Below are 17,467 nucleotides of genomic sequence, written 5' to 3'. Positions count from 1 at the left end.
AATAAGCCACAAGCGATCTCATGGTGTGTCATAGACACTTCCGCGAGCAAGTCGGGAAGATTTGGAATAGTCACGATCAGAACCGATTCATGTGACGTTGATAAGCTGTCATATACCTCATGGTTTGCCAGGACAAAGCACGATAGGGATAATGGAACAGAGGATAGGAGCAAGTTTCGAGAGGTGGAGAATCTCCGGTAATCACCACTCCAAGGAGGCGGGATCATAATGCCGTTATTTGCCAGCCTCTTACTTGCATGAGAACTTTCTTTGGTGTTGCTGATAAGCATTTGAGCAGGTTCAATATTTGAAGGACACAAAGAAACAAGGATGGGGAGGTTTCGGTAATCTCCACTCCGTAGGGAGGAGATCATAATGCCGATAACCTTCCATTCATTTACATATCTAGGATCTATAAACAACCATCCAAATAGCCAAAAGCTTAGATTAAAAGATGTGGTATTAGGGGATTTACAAACGACCAAGGTTCGAGAAAAGCAATTGCAGACCCACCTCCATGAATACGATATAGGACTTAGTCGGAGTAACTAGCTGGTGGTTTAAGACAGCTTCCAGATTCAATCTTTGGATTCGCGGGATTCCTTTTTTGTTAGTTTCCAAGACGGAGTGAGCAGGGTATGTGATAGATGGTTCACCGAGATCCATCTTCGGGCTCTGTCACTATCAGGCTCGTCGGGTTAAGTTGGAGGAAAGGAAGATTCAAGTAACATGAGATAACTGGGGGGAACGCAAAAACCAGGAAAGAAAACAAAGAAAAAGATTGCAAGAGATTCGAGAGATGTAATAGAGATCCCGACGCCGGCAAGCCGAAGCTCTACCGGCGTCGGAGAAATTGAAAAAATATTGCTTCTCGATAATCTTGCCTGGGAAGTTTTTTCCTTTGTGTTCTCAGATTTCCTATTCTCTTATTTGGAATATCAGACACTCTTGCACAATGTCTCTTGTTCTGCACTTTTCTCAAGATAAATATTTTATTTGGTTATATGTCATAGATGATATGTTTTATTTGTTTATAATTTCACAATACAATTTGGTATGGTGATAATGATAGCGGTCGGTGGGGATGAACTTTCACAGACACAATAGTATTCCGCTAATTACATTTTCATTTAGGATTTGTTATTGATTTCGTACAAACAAGAACTTTTAGGCCACGAGAAAGTGTTATCCGTCTCGGACTCAGGTCCATAAAAAGTAGTAAATGTTATTACCAATCCTCATTAGTCGCATAGAGAGGAACTCCTCGTTATACGTAATACCGTACACACAACGATTTGCTTTTGTAACCACATACTTGATCTAGGAAAATTTAAGACTAATTCACAATGCTCTAAATTTTGGTTACTTATTTATGTCTTTGGTGACATGCTACTGATATCAAACTATATCGTACTACTCAATAATATTTTCTGAGATGTTATACTTAGCAAGAGTATTGAACAAGCACAATAAAAAGCTTCATATACATTTTCATGACCTTTTATACATGGACCTATAGTTATAGCAAAATATGTTTGGTACATTGTATTGAGTATTGACTATTGAGTAAGAAGATATATAGCAAAATATCCTAAGAAAACTTTAAAATATTTGATATTCGAAGAGGGTTGAGAAGGAAGGATTTAAAAACCCAAATTTTTTTTTCTTTTTCTAAAGACCCCAAACTGTTTGATGAGATTAATTAATACCTTGGTATGAGATGTGAGGAACACGGTCCTGAAACAAACAAGGAGAAAAAAAAAATGACGTAGGTAAAATTAGAAATATCATACGAAAATAGGATCATCTTTGATTAACGATTTCAATAAACAATAGAAAATCTGCGACATAGATTTTGTTTTTAACTAAAATTTTTAAAAATACAACAGTTCATTTTCTTCTCCAAGTGTTACGCTAAAAAAGAGAAAATTTATTAGTTTCTAAACTGGTCCACGAATCTCCAATTCTTTCTCATAGTAAATAACATGAACTGCTCAGGAAACAACATTAAGAAAGTGTTTAATCTCTCCCACACTTTTCACTTATCCAACAAAACAAATATGTTCTCTTTTTCCAATGAATTCCACATACAATGCTCGAACATTGATCAACTAAATCGGGGCTGTGGAGATTTGAAAGTGTGGAAGAGAAGGTCAATAGTATGATCATATTGGAGAGATTCAACAACATTAAATGATGTGGAGGCATGGTTTCCAGAAATTTGGTGGAAGTTATTCACCAAATTTTGGGTAAGTGATTAAATCAAGCATCAACAGTTACATATTTGGATGTTTTCAGTTTTGATTTCTATTTAATTTTCTATAAACAATTCATTGTTATTTGTACCGGGGATTGCACAACTTAAACAAATAAAGATTTTGTGGGAAAGAGCAAGGAAGTTCTTTTATTAATCGGGGGAAACGTGAGATCGTCACTTAAAACAAGTCGGGATAGAGCTTGTTAGTTCACAAGCGAACTAGCAAGCTTAAAGTGACGAACTGAAAACAAGAATGAATTATACGAAAGACAATAACAGTTTTCAATGCAAAGTATTGCTCTCTAGGTATTGTCCGCGGGTCAGGATCCTTTTTCCAATAGATGTCTCGAGCTATTTATAAGTGAATGTAGAGTTAGGGCACTCTAGGGTTTTCTGTGTGAAATCCCAAGATTGTCCTCCGAGGTTGGCCCATTTCCTTCTATCTCTGGTGAGTCTTTGTTGGGCCGAGTTGGCATATGGGGCAAAGCCCATATCCAACAATAGTCCCCCCTTAGTCCGGCGAGCGAGGTATTTCTGCGATCGGCGGGCGTACTTTGAGTCTTAACATATGCCTGCTCGGCGTTAGGCGTTCCAGACGGCTTCAAGAAGATCTAACTTTGTGCGGTGATGGTTAAAGCGATAGTTTTTGTTGAGCTCGGAGCTCGTTCTGATGTTGTATGCATTGAGTGTGTTGTTCTGGAGCGCGAAGCTTGTATGAATGTTATGTGTCTTAAGCACGTCTTTGCGGAGCGTGGCGCCTGGCGCGTGGAGCGTTGAGCGTGGATCTCATCTAGATGTTATGCGCCTTGAGCACGTTTTTACAGAGTGTAGTGCTTGATAATCGATCTGCAATGGTTGAGGACGGAGTTGCCGCACATAGTTGGTAACTAAGGATCAAAGAAATTGAGCCAGACCGGCAGGCGGAGATTGAGGTCGGCGAGCTTGAGATTGAGGTCGGCGAATGAGTTTGAGGTCTCCGAGATTGAGGTCGGCGAGCGAGAGAGTGAGATTGAGGTCGCCACCGAGAGTGAGATTGAGTTCGGCGCCGAGAGTGAGACTGAGGTCGGCGAGAGTGAGATCGTCGAGGTTGAGGTTGAGATCGGCGAGTGAGATTGAGGTCGCCACCGAGAGTGAGATTGAGCTCGACGCCGAGAGTGAGATTGAGATCGGCGCCGAGAGTGAGATTGAGCTCGGCTTAAAGGGAGATCATTGTCGTCGAGGTTGAGATCGTCGTCGTCAAGATTGAGATCTGCGAGTGAGATTGAGGTCGCCACCGAGAGTGAGATTGAGGTCGGCGAGAGTGAGATCGTCGTCGTCAAACGGGGTCGAGAGGTGAAGAGAGGTCGGCGGACAAGGATTGATGAGTGCTGAGGTTGGTTCTTGCGAGATCGGCGGATTGAGGTTGGCGGGACGCTGCGCGATGCCCCGGAGTTCGGCAAATCCTCATTCCAGGTCGGCGCTTGTCCTACCATTGGGGCGAGCTCCGAGGTCAACTCCTAAGATGGGTGTTCATGATGTGCGCTCGCATTCCACGTCCAAGCTGGAGGTAGGCACAAAACTGGAGGTCGGAACCAAAATTGAGGTAGACGCCAAGCTGGAGGTCGGCACCGAAATTGAGGTAGGCACCTAGGTAGAGGTTGGCATCAAGCTTGAGGTAGGCACCAAGCTGTAGGTTGGCGCCAAGCTTGAGGTAGGCACCAAGCTTTCTCTCGACATAATGGTTGTGGAGTTGTCGTCGATAGTGAGAGCGGAGGTCGTGCGGTTTAGTACTCTTGCGAACAACATTTCATTGCAGTGGCAAGAGTCTTACCAACACTAAACGTGATTTTAGCAAAGAATCTTGATCTTGCTTCAGAATGCTCGACAAGTTTGTATGTTGGCTAATCAGCAACGGAGACGAGCTCGACAAGTCAGCAGCGGAGAAGATTCTAGCAGGTCGCCAGGAGAAACGAGCTTGCGAGATCGGTTGCTCACCAGGTCGGCATGTCGCTGTGAGGTATTCGAGAATTTCAAAAGACTAGCTCTCGCGACATCAGCGAGTTTCTCGTGAATTTTTTAGGGTTAGTTCTAGGAGGGCTAGGGAGGTATCCTCGATCCAAACTATTGTAGAGTTCAACCAGGTTATGAGCATGGCGTCGTTCGGCTATTTGTTTGTCCTGATTTTCGAGATGCTCGATGATGGTGACCTGCAGTTGCATTTTCGTTAGGATATGTACGTAGACGATGTCGCCACTCGTTGTTGGCAATAGCTGGAGCTAGGGTTTAACGATGCTCGTTACGTGCGGCAGCAAAAGGTTGGATTGGCACGTCCGGCGTTGGAGCAATGGTAATGTTGTTTTCTGGTGCCTTCGATCGTTGTTGCTACGGTAGGTGGGAATGCTCGAGGTCTGGTGCGTCCCAATGGTTTTGGTTTCAGAGGCATGGTCGGCGCGCCGAGCGGTGGTAGCATGGTGGCAGCAGTTTCTTCTTCACTTATTTCCTCATCATAAAAGGTAAACTTTCTCTCTCTATTCTTTTTATTTTTGTATCTATGCTTTCTCTCTCTTCTCTCTTGTTCGATTGCATCTCCTAGAACCCTAGCTCGCCGCCACTCAAGACCAAACCCGTGGTTGGCAGTTTGAGATCGGAAATGGTAGGTCGGCATGTCCCTTTAGTTTTAGAGGACGGAAATGGGTTTGCTGAATCGGGGTCGGCGCGTCATAGTCCGGGTTACATCGAGGGCGACAGAGCTGATAACATCGAACCGGACAGGGGTTGCCGCTCTACGGATCGCGAAAACAAATCCGGTGGTTTCCGTGGGGTCGAGAGCGGCAATTTGAGTAGTGAGATCGGGACCCAAAACGAGGGTGGTCGGCGAATCGGGTTTGAGATTGGCGATTGTCAAGAAATATTGGTTGATCACCGCTCTGAGGTCGCATCTTTAGGTGCCAGAGCAAGGGTTCTGTTCAGCTGTTCTGCGGCAAATCAAGCTCGGCATTCCGGGTTCGAGTGGAGGGATGGGTCTTGCGAGTGGTGCGGCAGATCAGTGCATTGGTTCGAATAGAGGTTTGCATGATGAGACTGAGGTTGGTGTTGCAGGTGCGAGTGTGGGTCGGCGAAGGGACGAGTCTGAGGTCGGCACAAATGAGGGCGCCGCCACCATTGGTCGTCGAATCGAGGTCGGTTCCGATCTCGTGGTTGATAGTTCCCGCGAGGTCGTCTGATGATGGCGATGCCGACCTCATGATGGGAGGTCGGCGTCAGGAGTTGGGTTTTAACGTGATTGAGAATGGGGCTGAGTTTGGTACTGTGAGGCCTCTTGTGCGGCTGCAATCGCCTCGAGCCGTTCGTTTGTTCGTATTTCCTGGCCATCAAGACGATCGAGAATGACCTGCATCATATCATCAAGTTTGTTTCTCTGCATAGGTAAGGGGAGGGTGGCGTTGGGGAGAGTGGTAGCATTGGTGAGAGCGGCAGTGAGGAGAGCGGCGGCGCTGGTGACCAGCTGCTCTGCGGCGGGTCCGGCTTCGGCGTGTGCAGCTACGAGAGGCTCAGAGGGCGCGTCGGGCACTGGTGGAGAGATTGTGCTCGGCAGTGAGCCTTCGATTGGGCTCAGCAAGGAGCCTTCAATTGGGCTTGGCAGGGAGTTTGGCAGGGAGCTCGGCGGGGGGACAGTTCGTGTTCTCGTTCGCCCCCATCGCTGCTCTGTTGGCTGCTCCGTTGCTTCGTTGAAGTTTTCGCTGGGTTTCGTCATGACTCTTGAGACTTCGAAGAAGTGAGGATCGTCGGTCTTGATTCGTCAAAAGAAACGCTTTACTCTTGCCCCACGGTGGGCGTCAATTGTTTGTACCGGGGATTGCACAACTTAAACAAATAAAGATTTTGTGGGAAAGAGCAAGGAAGTTCTTTTATTAATCGGGGGAAACGTGAGATCGTCACTTAAAACAAGTCGGGATAGAGCTTGTTAGTTCACAAGCGAACTAGCAAGCTTAAAGTGACGAACTGAAAAACAAGAATGAATTATACGAAAGACAATAACAGTTTTCGATGCAAAGTATTGCTCTGTAAGTATTGTCCGCGGATCAGGATCCTTTTTCCAATAGATGTCTCGAGCTATTTATAAGTGAATGTAGAGTTAGGGCACTCTAGGGTTTTCTGTATGAAATCCCAAGATTGTCCTCCAAAGTTGACCTATTTCTTTCTATCTCCGGTGAGTCTTTGTTGGGCCGAGTTGGCATATGGGGCAAAGCCCATATCCAACAATTGTTACCAGTTCTTCCCATGACAAGCTTCTTATCGAATGTCAACACTATCCTTCGTAAGTAAATAGAAGAAGTGTGCAGAAAAAAAGAGATTGAAGAAGCAAATTAAAGAAGATAAAATGAAGGAGGAGAGTCTGAAATCATGTGTTGCTCTGTATGTTCATTAATAGGTCATAGGTAAGCCTTTACCGATTCAAAGTTTTACAATTAGTACAATGTCATCCCTTGCCTTCTCTTTTTTTTTCGTCTCAAGTCTGCAACTTCTTCTCATCAGTCATCAAAACATGGCTTCTCGTTCAGCTGGTTCAAAAAAAAAAAAACATTCCCTTCTGGTTCTTTTTTTTTCCTTTGCTGTCATTCAAAACTTATGCATGTTTCTTCCACAGGTATCAATTTTTTTGACAATATATATATATATATATGGTCTATGTTTATAAGTCATGAGTAAATTTGCGTACATATAACACACTCTATATAGGTAGTGGAAACGTGAGTGACAACAAATTTGGACAAGCTTACTCTATTCAGCACTCAGGCGTCCATAAAACACTTAGCCACTATAGTCTCGCTACACGACATCGGATGCACAGACTCTCGCATACTATAAATATCCTTTTATTTACAAACATGATTTAAAAGTACTCAACATTTAACTCTTTTTTGTGGTCTAATTAAGGTCCTTTAGTCCAAAGTAGAATTTTAACAGCTCTGTTATTTTTGGTATTTTATGCATATAAATGTTTGTGGTGCGGCAAAAATGATATAAAATTTGTTTCGTTGAACTTGTATATCACATTATTATTATTCATTTTGACAAAGAAATATACTTTCTTCTCACTATATAAATGTCTATTATATTATGCAGCTCACTTCCGGCTCTACGAAATTTGAGACATCCCAATGTATGGATGGATCATGCATTATCATACCAGTTTTGCCATGCATGAACTTGATTTCCCTATAGGCTAAAAGGAATTTTAATTTGAAGATTCTAATCAAAATTAATGATTTGGCATAGATGAAATGGGTTTGCTTAACTGCTCCCAAACGTTCGTCACCTCTTTGGACAGGGAGAAGACTATGCTTGTAAGATTAGTGGTGGCTTTAAATTTCCTTAGAAAAAAATGATTAGATGTCGATAACATCTTCACCTAAAAGTTTTCTATGTGCTACTTCTTTTTTTTTCTTTGTTCTTTTTAAAATTTGTATATACATATGTTGGGGCGCGGCAAATAAATTGATATTTTTTTCCTTATACCAAACGACGTAGTTTCACTAAAATTAATTAGTGAAAAAAAATGACAAGCTAGAGAGTCGAACCAATGACCTACTCGACTAAATTACCAAATATGCTATTGTTGAACCAATGACCTACTCGAGTAGAAAATTCTTAATATCGTACTCTTTTTGTTGTAATATTCAATCTTAGAAAAGTTTTAGAAAGGTTTGATTGGATCAAATAGTTTTTTTTCTTAATACCTTTATTTAATATTGTCTTAATTTCATAATCACATTATAGATTCTAGGGTACTATCTGATAAGTGACAACACTCTTTTATCTTTGTAATAATATAGAAAACCCGTAAACTTCACACTCCTATTGTTTTAGGGCTTGTTTTAGACGTGTAGTATACGGCTTCAAATCGGTTTCATTGGATCAAATTTGTTGGAAAATGATTTTTGAACCTTTTATCCTGTCTCACTGAAAATAAGTTGAGATCCCAATCAGATAACATTCACGTCAATTCTAAAACATTATCACTTAATTTGATCAATGATCAATATGATAACATCACGTTAATTTTAAAAACATTATCACTTTGATCATCAAACTTCTGTACCACAATATGCTTTGAGAGTGGAATTTGCTTCACGGCCTTCTTTGGTTGCAAAGAAGTTTATGAGAGCGATGTTATTGAATGGCTTATACATAAGAGGATGTTCGTCATCCACAAGCTCCTCAGGAATCGAAACCGAGCCCGTAACGAACGAGAAAAGACCTATAGTGTATCTCACCTTGTCACCTTCCATTGTCACTCTATGTTCACAAGAACGTATCCTGTCATTGCTCCAACCCTAACCATATATATCCATGGAAAATTACATACAAAATAAACGCATACCAAACCAAACAGCTAGCCAAAACCGACCTATTATCAAATGAGTTTTTTTTTTCTTATATATACTAATTAGGCCTCGATTGAACCACATGCAGTTTTCAACGTTTGTATAGAAAAATGTTTTTGATATATATATAGTAAAGGATCGTAATATCTATATTATTTTAGTCTACTCAGTTGAGTTATTTACGTTTAACAAATAAATGGTACTAATACTAAATGTAATGAAAATGCAAAACAAAAAAAAACAATCGAAACCTAAATCAAAGATATTTCATTAGAGTGTTACCATAGAGATGTCACCGGCCATGACGACGTATGACTTGAGTGGGAGTTGAAGGGAAATCCATTCACCGTCTTTTGACTTTACCTCTAAACCATTTACGTCGTTTTGGTGAAGTATCGTTAAGAAAGTCTTGTCTGTGTGCTGAGGAAAAGCTGGCATTGAGATAGACTCTGGTGGAGCCAAATACATGAGAAATTTGAGTAGGTAAGTCTTTGCTTTGACGTGCGATTCGTAGTGTTTCTCAACACCGTAGTTCTCGAATATAATCCTCACCACTAGCCGGTCCAATTCCGCAACTGCGTTTGAAAATCTGTGTATGGTTTTGCTGCAAAGCGTAAAATTAAACAATTAAAAACTATAGTCAGGGTTTCAAAGTAGACCAATCTATCGAAAACTTTAAGCTAGTTTTCTCTGTCCAAATGAAAAGTATCAAATTTAAGTAAAACTGACCAACTCAAAACTAACTGGTAGCCAGTTCATTGGTACATGTCCCTTATATATTACTTTAGCTAGGTTTCTATCGTATTGCAAACATGAAATTTGTAACATAACTGGTCATAGTGTTTTTTTTTTTTTTTTGGGTTTTACGAAGTAGTAAAAGTTATTGGCTTCATTTGACATTAAAACTAGATATAATCGAGTTGAGACATACCAAAACTGATCATTTCCTTGAGGCCACATGAGATTAGTGAATTTCTTAGCATCTTCTTTGTTGGTAACATAATCAATTCCAAGACCCTCGTGAAGAGGGATTATAGGCATTTGACCAACGTAGCCGTGGTACGGCTTCTCATTCACATTCTTCATCTTCGTCTCCGTCGGGAGATCGAACAGATCCTTAGCAGCGGCAAAGACTGAATTGTCTAGTTGCTGCGTTACTCCATCGTAAACCGCCACGAAACAGCCGTACTCCTCTAAGGCCTCACAAGCAGCTCTCGAAATGGAACGCCACGCAGACGTTCTTGGTTTTAAGTCTTGCTCTCTCGTGAAATCAAGAATCGGGACCTTAGTAGTGTTCAGGATTGATTCCATATTTGGATACATTATGTCTAATTTGATCTTTCTTGCATTTGTCAGAAGCACTTATTATTAATAGAGAATTTGTTACTTATATTAGTGAGTTTATATAATTTTTTGTGTGACATAAGTAATGAGTTTTATATTATTGTAAATTCATATGGGCGTTAAAATATGAAATGAGCAACAAAAAAAAAAGCTCTATATAACGATACTTATATGAATAGAATGGTAGTTTTCGTTGTCAAAAAAAAAAAAAATGGTAGTTTTCTTTGTTAAGCAAGAATTCATTTTATTAATACCTAAATATGTTTTAGAACCAAAACCGTATTAAATAGTCGATCCATACTTATATTATTAGTCTGATAGTTATTTCTTTTTAAGAACCATGTATTGGAAAACCTCAAATCTAAACTGTAATCACTACTACATAGTGTGGTCCAAAGAAATGGTGACATAATTTATAATGTGGTCCATAGATTCGGTGACTTGTAATATGACTACTACATAGTGTGGTCCATAGAACTGGTGACATACTAGTAAGTAATATTAGTAAAGAAACTTTTTTGGTTTCATTCTAAAATGAATAATTGAAACTTAAGCAGAAAGATGCCTTCAAGATTTGTCTTCTAATGAACACCTAAAATCTTATGTATAAGCCATTTGATCAACCACAATACTCATGTACTTTTCAATTAGAATTACATGAATCAATATAAAGATTGGTTGCAATAACTATTACCCAATTAATTAATGAATTTATAATATGTTCTTAACTACAAATTTTCCGATAAATAGCAAGACACAAATATCACTAACTTTCATATCTCAAATCTCATATAATTTTGTAAATTCTATATATTTAAGTATTCAACTACCATTGTCTTAACGTATTTCAATATAGATGTAGCATATGCTATATGTTTATAAGAAAATCAATATGTGTATATGGTATGACATGATATGATATATGTATATATATATATGATATTTTTGTTTTGAAATATGATGAAATATTTAATTTTTCTATCATCTAAATTATCTTCGTTCTTAATTTTTTCTTTGGGACATTAGTACTACATACATATTACGAACATCATGATTTACAGTTTTATTTTCAATTTTACTTGTCATCTTAAGATATGTGGCGTATTTCATCTTTAGCTTTTAAATTTGTATTCATTTTAAAATAAAAATTCACATGAAATTATTAGTTAACTAGTTTTCAATTTCTATTCGTTTATTAATATTATTTTAATCATGTATCATTTATCACTATATAGTTAGTTAACATATATAAAATATATGCTTATGTTAATTTATTAAAAACAAATTGTTGTGAATTGTAAATATATATAAGTTAGGTTTTGGTCTTACTTATATTGCCAATATTGGTACAACTGAATCACTTTCCCATATGATTTTAATATATGACTTCATCAATCATCTTGGAATAGCATCTTTAGTTTTGAATTAATTATCACAGATAATATTTATCTTGATAATTGAATCTTAATAATATAATAAATAATAAGTTAGTTTTCTTGTGTTTGCTAGACAGTGGAAAGACTATCGATTGAACTAAGAAACTATAAAACAATAATTGAGAGAAACATTGTAAAATTTTTGTACAAGTTTTCAAAGATACTTTTAAATAATATTTATGTAATATAAACTATTAAATAATCAATTTATTCAGTAAGTTACCAAAATCTTTTAAAAGTTATTTGTATTTATATACTATAATCTCTTGAAAGTATATAATTACATATTTTGTTATATTAATTTCAAACTCACACAACGTTTGAGACATTCCCTAGTAAAAAATATGGCAATGCAAAATTTTCTGTTAGCACCTATAAAGCTATTCACCACTGCTCTTTTTTGGATGATTTTTTTCTCGGTTCTTACATAACTCATTAAGAGCGCATCTTGGGCTGTAAAATTAGGGCCGATTCGAGATCAATGGCTTCATCAGCTTGGTTGGTCGGCTGATGATGCTACTAGCGCTATGATGGCATAGAGAAAGTGGACTGATGACTATATTATATGGTCCATAGAACCGGTGACTACTAGTTATAATATTATGAAATATTTTGTTTTTATTCTAAAACGAATAATTGAAACCTAAGAACCAAGATCCTTCAAGATTTGTCTTCTAGTGAACACCTAAAATCCATTTTCATCTGAGAGAATATTTTATCACAATAGTATGAGATTTATATAAACATAAGAAATGATCCACCAAAAAGCCCACCAAAACCTTGAAAAAAAATATATTGACAAACATAATGTCTTGTAAAATTCCCACCTTAGATTTCTCAAGAGAAGATTTGAAACCAGGCACGAAATATTGGGAATCAACAAGGAAGAACATCACACAAGCACTTGAAGAATATGGATGTTTCATCATAGATCTTCAAGACAAGACTCCGTTAAATCTTCTTGATCAAGTCTTTGGTTCTTTGGTCGACTTGTTTGATCTTCCGACCCAGACCAAAATGAAGAACAAATACAATAAGCCCTTAAGTGGATACGTTGGTCAGATTCCAACTCTTCCTCTTCATGAAAGTCTTGGCATTGATAATGCCACTTCGTTAGAAGCAACCAGAAGCTTCACGGGTTTGATGTGGCCGCAAGGAAATGAACATTTTAGGTATGTTTTAAAAGGATTCGATCCATTTTAGAAGCCTCGCTTTTTGTTTTCTGATATTTAAACCTTACACTTTGCTTGGTTTGTGTTAGTGCATGTTTGCATAACTATGCGGAGTTTGCAGCCAAGCTTGATCAAATAGTCATTCAGATTGTTTTCGAGAGCTATAACGTCGAGAAGTACTACAATCCATACATGGAATCAACCACTTACCTTCTCCGCATGCTGAAGAATTGTGCACCGAACATTAAAAACCCTACTTTAGGATTTGTTACACACACAGACAAGAGCTTCACAACAATACTTCACCAGGACCAAGTCAATGGGCTTGAAATGGAAACTAGAGAAGGAGAGCGAATCATTATCAATCTATCATCACCTTCACTCTTCATGGTGTTCGCAGGCGATGCATTTAGGGTAACGTTAGGTTATAAATACAAAATTACAACCGTATACAAAACATAAATTGAACTAATTTAAGTGTATACATATATATACCTTTAGGCATGGAGCAACGATAGGGTTTGGTCTCCACGACACCAAGTTCTAGTGAGCGGTGAAACAGACAGATACTCTCTTGCGATGTTTGCGTTCAACAGTGGAACACTTCAAGTACCAGAAGAGCTTATTGATCATCAACATCCTCTCATGTATAAGCCATTTGATCATCTCGGTCTTCTTCGATTCTACCGTACCGACACAGGTTACAAATCAGAGTGTCCCATCAAAGCCTATTGTGGTATTTAATTCGCTTCTATTATGTAGTGTATCCACTATCCACTATCTAAAGCTTTATGTTGTGAAAATGTAATAATCTTAAAAGAGACAAAAATAAGTGTAATCTTACTCTGGAAAACATATATACAAACTTGCACGTTAAGTCACAACAAGGACACGATCCATTTCTTGGTGTGTAATCATACAACAACTAATACACAAAATCAAGAAAGAAAAAAAATCATTCATCATCACTGCGATTTCCATTGACACGGACTCCAGAAACCATTTCGGATTCAGACATTACTCTCTCATACTTAACAGAACGAGAAGGGAGAATCCTAAACCGTCCATAGCTTAAAGCTTGGGAAAGCTTGTCATAGTCCCATCTCTGCTGAACAAAGACAATGACCGCAAGTAGTATCGCGGTAACAGGTATAGCCACATCCCCAAACTTAGAGAAGAAGTCGAAATTCGGATTAACAAACTCGTGTTCTTCTCCCATGAAGTAAGGATCAGGAACAGAACCAATGATGTAGTCATAGACGTGAGGGAAAAGCCTGACAAGAGTGATCCCAAAGTAGTATAGCTTCCTTAGTGGCTGCTGAGAATCAATCTCCCACATAACATTAGCAATAACCTGAGGGAGCAAAAAGAAATCTTGTACCAAACCAATATATTCCTCTGTTTCGGTTTGCCACCAATTCGAAACAGCAGGTGCGTAACCTCCAACAACTAATCTATCTGATCTTGCTGGATGTAGAATCAGAGCAAGTATGTATCCTAGTGCGTGTAAGATCAAGGCAATGAGGAGCACACGGCGATCACTTGGAACTTTATGCGGTTCTTGAGGTGTTCGAGTGAGCAATCTTGCACGAGACCTCCACACTTTCTGACAAAGCCTAAGAGTTAGTAGGAAGCAGACCATCACAAGTAGCTTCACAGTGTAATCAATCACATTGAACCATTGACTTCTCTGTAGCTCAGATGAAGGTGTTTCGTACGTTGTTGCTGAAGCTGCTTTTCTTTTAAAGAGAGCCTCAGCTCCAGTAATCAACGGCAAGCTATACCCAAGAGCTTGAACTCCTAGCATTACAAGCGAAACAAAAGGAAGCGAGTCTGTATTGCTACCGACGTAAAAAAGCTGGCTCGTGATGCAACCGATAGAGAATGTAAGTGTGAGAACCCGTAAGATCCCTTCAACGCCTGCACGAGAAAGAATGTCTTCACGTTGCCTTCGGTAAAAGATAGGAGTTGTTTTGAGCTTCACAGGTTTAAAATAGAGAGGATCATCCTCTGGTCTTTTGCTGGATATAGAAACCTTAGCTGTTGGATCAGCCAACCATCGTGATTTGATGGGTGGATAAGATACCACCACGTCGATCAAACAATCCAGCCCAGCTTCAAGATCAGCACTGTCGAACAAGATTTTCCAAGAAGCTCTCACATCTCTGCATCCTACAAGATACATTCTCCCAACATGCTCATCGTAAAGACCTTCCAAGTAAATAACAGAGAAGTTACCAAAATTTTCCCCTGTAAGTGAGATTTGAGCTGATACATTCAGAAGAAGCTGCTTCTCAGTGTACGAAGCTTTTGTGCGGTAAGGAGTAGTCTGTTGTGGAATGGAAACGTTCATAGTACGCCAGAAAAGTCCGAATAAAGGACCGAGCGAGAGAACATCCATGCGGAAGTTAGTCCCTGAGGCCAGCTTGTCAGTAAATGCAGGGGTATGAAAAGTCAAGTCCTCAGCTAAATGAGAAAGACTTGTAAGCAAATCATCAGAATCTTCCAATTTGGGAAACCACATTACCGACTTCTTGATTATGGTTCCGAAAGAGAACTCTTGGTTTCTCTCAAGGATAGCACCAGCTTTGTCTAACTTGGAGTAACTATAAAACGGTTTCGAATCCGAAGACTGGAAGTAGTTCTGCATATCCATAGGCTCCACAAGCTTCTCAAAGGATAAAGGGAAGAAAGAAGGAGTCAAGTTCTTTTCGGTATTTAAGCAAGAGAACGTTCCAACGAGTATACTTCGCTGCCTTATCGAAAAGGTAGTTGGAATATACAAACAGACACGAGCATTACAGCCATCTACTTGACCAGTCCTGCACCCAACCATACATAACTGCCCACTCGAAGGCTTCCACATCCCTTCAGCTGTAACAGTCATATTGTCTATCCCTGACCTCAACCCTGAAATGTAAAGATTCTCATTCGGGTGAACAGCGCGAAAAACCGCTGAGACTTTTGTAACAGCATCTGTTTCAGACCGAGCTGCAGTTTCCTCACAATGTATGTTCTGCATATACAACTTCACATCTTTAAAGCTACCATCAGTTGATTTAATATCTCCATCAGACGCAAAAGGGCCCAATTTGCTGCAGTACTCATCTGTACCGTTACATTTCCAGTTAGGTACAACGGTGAGTGGCGAACGGTTAGCAACTCTTTGTAGAAGATCACAGAACCCTTTCCCTTTATAGACATTGATACCACTTCCAGAATTTGTAAAGGTTTCGTTTTTATAAGGATACGGATCACAAGCCTTTGATACCAAATCGTTTGAGACGAAATCGTACCGAACAGATTTCCCAAGCTGAGAAGACAGATGAATCTTGTCGAAAAACTTAAGACTAGGCTTCTGGTTTAGACTTGTAAGCTCTCCTCTGATCACTCTTTTAGTCAATGTGAATCTTTTCGGATAGCGAAGAAGAAGCAGAATCTGATCATCTTGTAAAAGCGGAGGCGTGTCATGTTCCTTAACCCATTTCCATGGATCAGTAGAAGATTCAGATTCGTCACGAGAAGGCAACATTGTTTCACCAAGCATACACAACACTCTCTCATCATCACCACTGTTCTCAAAATAAACCCCTTGGAACGAGATCTTAAGCTGAGTGTGACTAGGCCATAACTCAAACTCACGGATCCCATAGTAAGATCTCAAGCTAGGCAACTCGTTGAACATTGTGATCGCGAGTAGCATAACACCATTGACGCCTACGTATCTCTTGGTTCGATGAGGGAGATCTAGATCTGTGACTGAGAAAGAAACAAGATTCATAGGCTTCGTCGACGAGTTCCTAGGTGTGTTCGTCGAATCAAACGGTAGAATCGGAGAATCACCAGAATCTTGATTCCAATCTCCGTATCGAAAACTAAGTCTTTTTTTGGATTTTCTAGGAGCCATGGAGAGGTCTTCGAGCTTCAATTCAGAAGCTGAAGATAAAACAGATTTGCACTTACGCTTCACTTCATTGATCCGATCGTAACTAATCTTAGGGATGGATGATGATTCATCGCCGATTGATTCAAAAACAGGAGCGGACTCTATCTCAGAGAAGGAAGCAATTACAAGAGAAGAGAAGAACCCAAAAAATGCTAGAAGGATCAAAGGAAGGAGCTTTATTACCGTTTTCATACTGACAAGAACAGTGGAAGGCTGGAAGCCTTCTTTGGTCTGGAGAAAGAAAAAAAAAAGACAGGAACTTCCGAGTCGCGACAATTGAATTTTTTTAGTTTAGGACAAAGATTGAAACTTTGATTGAAAGGGAAGAGGAATAGTGAAGATTGGTTGATGGGTTTCTATGTGATTATTCGATTTGGTGAAAGAGTTACATCACTGGTGACGAAGACTCATATGTAGATCGAGAGAGTGGAGAGAGACGATTACAGTAGTAGTTTAAAGCATTAAGCAGCAGAACAGTGAACAGAGAAAAGTCTTTGGAATTTACTTTTAGTTTATTTGAACAATTATTTTCCCTTAATTTATTTTGTCGTCAAACAAATTACTATATTAATCCAACATTTTGAATTGATTCTCTAATAATTTTAATAAATATTAGAAATCCCTTTCCAATCTTATTTAAAATAATAAATAAAATTTTTTATATATAATAAATGAAAATTATGATTTTTATAACCAACCATCTTCCATTTCTTAATATTCATTTAAGCATTTCACAAACAAACAAAAAACATTCGTTTAAGCTGGCGAAAATCGTTTAGCCAATTGATATACTTTTTTAGACATTTGATTAATACATTTAAAATTATTTTTAGCAACAAAAAATGGTAAAATAATAATTTAAAATATTATTAGGGTTAAAAAAAAAAATATTATTAACATTTTTCTATTTTTAAATTTATGTAATAGAAAAAATGCGAAAAAAA

The 17,467-nt window shown here is 38.8% G+C and overlaps 3 protein-coding genes across 3 annotated transcripts; 1 reads left to right on the top strand and 2 right to left on the bottom strand.

Annotated features, from left to right (window-relative positions):
• Positions 1–7,950: 7,950 nt before the first annotated feature.
• Positions 7,951–10,006, bottom strand: LOC104744103 (deoxypodophyllotoxin synthase-like). Its single transcript, XM_087485871.1, has 4 exons — positions 9,557–10,006; positions 8,908–9,229; positions 8,340–8,574; positions 7,951–8,200 (listed from the first exon to the last, which is right to left on the bottom strand). Exons 1-4 carry the CDS (start codon positions 9,946–9,948, stop codon positions 8,148–8,150), a joined length of 1,002 nt encoding a protein of 333 aa, XP_087341997.1. The 5' UTR covers positions 9,949–10,006; the 3' UTR covers positions 7,951–8,147.
• Positions 10,007–12,074: 2,068 nt separating this feature from the next.
• LOC104742782 (putative 2-oxoglutarate-dependent dioxygenase AOP1) lies at positions 12,075–13,461 on the top strand. The gene is made up of 3 exons (XM_010463831.2): positions 12,075–12,577; positions 12,667–12,991; positions 13,079–13,461. The coding sequence occupies exons 1-3, from the start codon at positions 12,213–12,215 to the stop codon at positions 13,319–13,321; spliced, it is 933 nt and encodes a 310-aa protein (XP_010462133.1). The 5' UTR covers positions 12,075–12,212; the 3' UTR covers positions 13,322–13,461.
• LOC104742781 (uncharacterized) lies at positions 13,397–17,053 on the bottom strand. Its single transcript, XM_010463830.3, has one exon. The coding sequence runs from the start codon at positions 16,713–16,715 to the stop codon at positions 13,533–13,535; it is 3,183 nt and encodes a 1,060-aa protein (XP_010462132.2). The 5' UTR covers positions 16,716–17,053; the 3' UTR covers positions 13,397–13,532.
• Positions 17,054–17,467: the final 414 nt, after the last annotated feature.

The sequence above is a fragment of the Camelina sativa genome, chromosome 14 (assembly GCF_030686135.1).
Source record: "Camelina sativa cultivar CO46 ecotype springtype chromosome 14, ASM3068613v1".
Lineage (NCBI taxonomy): Eukaryota > Viridiplantae > Streptophyta > Magnoliopsida > Brassicales > Brassicaceae > Camelina > Camelina sativa.
Note: the sequence above shows the minus strand (reverse complement) of the source record. Positions and strands in the feature narration are given on the sequence as shown.